This window comes from Limulus polyphemus, unplaced genomic scaffold (assembly GCF_000517525.1).
Source record: "Limulus polyphemus unplaced genomic scaffold, Limulus_polyphemus-2.1.2 Scaffold341, whole genome shotgun sequence".
NCBI classification, from domain to species: Eukaryota; Metazoa; Arthropoda; class Merostomata; order Xiphosura; family Limulidae; genus Limulus; species Limulus polyphemus.
The window spans coordinates 604965-610048 of record NW_013665951.1 but is presented as its reverse complement, the minus strand read 5'-3'; the positions used below and the strand labels follow the sequence as shown (position 1 = coordinate 610048).

Sequence of the window (5084 nt, the reverse complement as noted above, 5' to 3'; positions counted from 1 at the left end):
CGTGGTACGCACTCCAGGTTGACGAATCTACAGATGTTGATAAGAAAGCAATGCTACTTGTTTATGTGCGATATCTTTATCAGGAGGATGTACATGAGGATTTGTTATGTGTATTGTCTTTACCAACTAGCACCACAGGAATAGAACTGTTCAAGTCACTGGATGGTTATATGTCAGGACAACTGAAATTGACCTTTTGTGTCGGCATACGCACAGATGGAGCTGCTGCCATGACTGGACGACTGGCTGGTTTAACTACTCGGATTAAGGAAGTTGCACCTGATAGTGAATCCACGCATTGTATCCTTCATAGGGAAATGTCACCGGAATTTAATAGTGTATTGAATGATGTTGTTAAAGCTATTAACCACATCAAAGCACACGCCCATAACTCGCGCCTATTTGAGCAGCTTTGTGAGGAGATGGATGCAGAGCACAGATGCCTTCTCTTGCACACAGAAATAAGATGGTTATCCAGAGGAAAATCGCTAAACAGGGTGTTTGAATTACGAGAGCCATTGAAAAGGTTTTTTTCAGAAAAGAAGTCACCACTAGCAGCACATTTCTGTGACAAAGTATGGCTCGCAAAACTGGCATATTTGTGTGATATATTCAACTTGCTCAATGAGTTCAATCTGTCCCTTCAGGGAAAAATGATAACTATGTTCAAGCTAGCAGATAAAATAGCCGCATTTAAAGCTAAACTGGAGTTGTGGGGACAACGGCGTGAACAAAGGCGTTTTGGACATGTTTCAAACATTGGCAGGTATTTTTGGTGATACTGATCCTGAACCTTCATTCTTCCGGTTGGTGCACGATCATCTGTCCTTGCTTTCAAAAGAGTTTGAGCGTTATTTTCCAACGACAAAAGACCCACGAACTGGTAAGGAATGGATTCGAGACCCTTCTTCCATGGATAAACTAGATTCACCTGGCTTGTTGACAAATGTCATTTGCGATCTCAAGCAGTTGATCTTCTTACTAGAACACCAAATCAATGAGAACTTTGAGCTTGTTTCTTTGCAATCAGACAGTCCCATCTGGGAGCAATAGGAGATAATGACACCCGGAGTGTGTTGCTTATGTCTAGTTTATTCCGATATTTTGTTTTAGTTGCTGTTACTGCAGAAAACCCCGCTTCACACAGATAAGTTGTCGGAAATGGCAACAAGGCTTTAAGTGCTGTGGTGGCGATCTTGGGGTATTCTGCCAAGACTTTATTCCAGAACACCGGCAGAGTTGTTGTTTCAAACGTACTTTTCAGGTCACCGTAGCATCGTACCAACAACATAACATGAAAATAAAAGCCTCGAAATAATAATAAATATATCATTAAAAAGTTTACATTAAAAATTTACTCTAAACATTCCTTTCAAAATAAAATACAGGTACACCAGAAAAACGAATATAAAGTGCTGGAACATTTTAACGTGTAAGTTGCAAGTAAACAATCTACCCCCGGGCCACGGTAAAATTGTCTAACGCTTACCGGTCCGCGGCAACAAAAAGGTTGGGGACCACTGGTGTAACTCATTTACAGAATATTGCACCTTTCATTTATAAAGGGAATATAGATCTTTTTTATTATCCGTTTTAAAACTACACCTACTTCAGTTCCACTGCAAAAAAAAAAATCCTGTATTTAGATATTTAGGAATACAAAATAAACAAACACTGCTGGTGGTTATTTTATGTGTATAATTCAAATAGGCCATAGACCATAAGGTGCAGGATTCGTATTCTTTCACGAATTAAATAGTTCCAACAGCAGATCTCTTTATGTTTACTTATCATTGATTCTTCCTACTGGGTAATGGACTTTCAAAATCTTTCGATGGATATAGGCTTATTTAGTAGTTTCGTAACCTCATTTGTAAAAGTGACCTCATCTTTCTTTAACTTAATTTGTTTCCCACCACTTTAAGAAAAAACAAAATCTGTAGATTTATACATAAATTATCATCACTATTATTCTATAATTTCCACAAAATCTATACAGGAAATTATTCATTTTGTAACATACGTTACTAATTTTCATATTCTACCTTTCGTATATAGGCCTGTAATCTTTTCACTCCAAACATTCGAAATACAAACCATAACTTCAAAGACCGGAACCTTCTTCCAAGGGGAATCTGCCAGTGCTAAATAGTGGTAAGAAATAAAATTAAACAATCAATAATACTTACGAATAACTTTCAAAGTCCGATCTCGAGCAAATTTTTAAGGCCATCGAGATCTTAGATCTTTACGTGCAAATAAGCCTGATTTCCTTTCAGTGTTGCCAGATTCTCAGGACAGAACTGCCACAGTTTGCACTCGGAGTTCATATCCCCGCAAAAAAATAATAAATTCAAAAGAATGACAATTAATCAAATATGTGAAAATTTTCTATTGGTACAAACAATGCGAACTATATTTAAATTATAGAAAGAATACAATGCAAGTAACTGTTGAATATCACGTAAAATGGTTACATATTTACAAACAGTTATGTTTCTTATAATTCAATAATGAAAGTTATGTTTTACAATACAATTCATTTGGCGTAAATATCAAATTCTCAAAATTCCAAACGAGTGAAATGTTTAATCAATTAACTTCCTTTTGCTCATTTAAAAAAATAAATCCCTCAAAATTCCCATGAAATAGGAAAAATACCACGATCTGGCATAATTGAGAAAAATCCTTATGCACATTTTTTAACTTTTGTTCCAACTCACAAGGGACCCACCAGACGTCCGTTACTTCATATTGATAACAGATAAAAATATGACAACCAAGTCTGCTCCGATGTTGTAAAAATCTTTAAAACTGTGCTGTTGTTGGTGTGGTCATTTTGGAAATACCGATTCTGAAATCATGCTAGCTTTAATTTTAAACATCGTATGACCTATTTACTTTAAATGTTAATGCCACTTCACAACCATCTTAACCCTACACCTTATCAATTGGTATGTTCAACCTGATCGATATCTTTTGCGACATATGGACAGATGATAGACCTGTAAAATTCAGGCATAGTTGAGCTGTTATTAATTAAGAAATGCTGATAAAAAAGAAAGGACAACCGAGTTGCAGTTCTCACCGCCTATGCGACTACTCTTAACCGAAAGGCGGAAATGATGGCCACAGTTATAAAACGCCCTAACAGCTGTAAGTGTGGAATGTATTCAGTGACGTATCGCGACTCGAACCTTAGAACATTCTTATTGCAGCCCGACACGTTAACCAATAGGCCACACCAAGTTTATAAGCTATAAATTTTGAAACTTCTCGAAAAATATGCCAAAAACCAAATTAATTTTAATAAAATCTATTTTCATTTATACCTATTTACTTTAAATTTTGGTTCTTGTTTACTAGTGCCGTAAAATAACGTTACTTTAAATTCTGGTTCTTGTTTACTAGTGCCGTAAAATAAAAGATGGCGATGTGGCTTTGCTGTAAAAATCACACACACACACACATCACGTTATTTTAAAACAGGCAGACAGTAAACCTTCCCGATATTTTCTAATACCATATTATTTACCTACTACTACTACTAGTACGGTGCGTGTACGCGTAAGTTACAGGATCCTTACAGCGACGAAACTTACATGCATTTAAAACAAAATGAAAGTTATATCTTCGGATGAAATTTCGTTTGAGTCTAAAGTTTAAATATCTGATAGTAAAACGGTTATCATTCATTATTTGACGGTGGTGCGCTTAAAACTATGAATGTTTTTTTTTTTATCTGTTCAATTTTTGGAATATCGACACCATCTTGTTTTGTTTACGTGCAAAGAAAAGCCTAAATCCAGTCTTATAAATAACTTACTGTCACAGATATTTTGGTGAGCGCCTTCGTTGGGATAATACAGTCTTTACAAAATCTTACCTCGTCACCGAAGTTGCTTGCCTTTTCAGCCAAAATGGGCGTTATAATGTGACGGTCAATCCGATTTTTCGTTGGTAAAGAGTAGCCCAAGAATTGGCGGTGGATAGTATTGACTAGCTACCTTTCCTCTAGTTTATCACTTCCAAATTAGGGACAGCTATCAGCATAAAGTCGTCAAGTAGCTTTGCACGAAATTCCGTAAACAAACAAAATACACATTAGAAACAAATGACAATTTTAATCGCTCTTGATATCCTATGAAGGTTGCATCGCACCCATGAAGACAAAAGTCGGAAGGTTATTTGTAAAATTGGATTTTAAACCGCTGACGAGAGGGAGGGCAAACAGTCAGCAGCACTAGCCAACTACTACACAGCTGCCTTTAATCGAATAACAGCACTAACTGTCACGGTTATAACGTCCTTACAGCTGATATTACGGAGTGTGTTCACGGTATATCACAGCTCCAGCTTTGGACCTTCAAAAACGCAGCCCGAAACGTTAACCAAAATTACTTTCAATGAAATATGTTAATTTTATTCATCATGTTAGGCACACTAGGGTAATATATTCTCACATAAAAAACTTAATGCTTCCTGTTTTCTCGATTATCAATATGTTTTACACATCTCAGTAAACTTCTTCTTTACCTGACTGTAAGATGCATGACCATTTATTTACTGGTAGTAAACAGCAAATAAAATTCACTCTGTGGTAGTATATAGGAAATAAGTCACTGATTCTTTAGTTTGGTACAACAGTATGTAACTTTGGAGCTACACACAATCTAAACTATGCGTTAACACGCAACAAAATAATTGATTCTATAGTGACACATAACAAGTGCACTATAGTGACACATAACACTTACTGATTAGTATTACATTTCCATTCTTCAGAAATGAATATCCCCAACTGTGTAGTAAAACAGAACACATATATATATATATATACACCTCAATAACACACATCCATTACTCTGTAGCATCACATAACACTTAATATTTAATAACAAACGTCACTTACTCTGTAGCATCACATAACATATAATATTTAATAACAAACGTCACTTACTCTGTAGCATCACATAACACTTAATATTTAATAACAAACGTCACTTACTCTGTAGCATCACATAACACTTAATATTTAATAACAAACGTCACTTACTCTGTAGCATCACATGGCCTTTAGCGGT

The 5084-nt window shown here is 35.8% G+C and overlaps 1 protein-coding gene across 5 annotated transcripts in view; it reads right to left on the bottom strand.

Moving 5' to 3' along the window:
• Positions 1–5084, bottom strand: part of LOC106457524 (aromatic-L-amino-acid decarboxylase-like) — a 35585-nt gene that overhangs the window by 2413 nt on the left and 28088 nt on the right. For 4 of the 5 annotated variants that reach the window (XM_013916953.2, XM_022383491.1, XM_013916954.2 and 1 more), the window contains one exon: positions 2046–2144. The exons of the other annotated variant lie outside the window; for it this stretch is intronic. In XM_013916953.2, coding sequence (XP_013772407.1) covers positions 2046–2144 — 99 coding nt within the window. The remainder of the gene's footprint in view (positions 1–2045; positions 2145–5084) is intronic. 5 annotated transcript variants of the gene reach the window in all.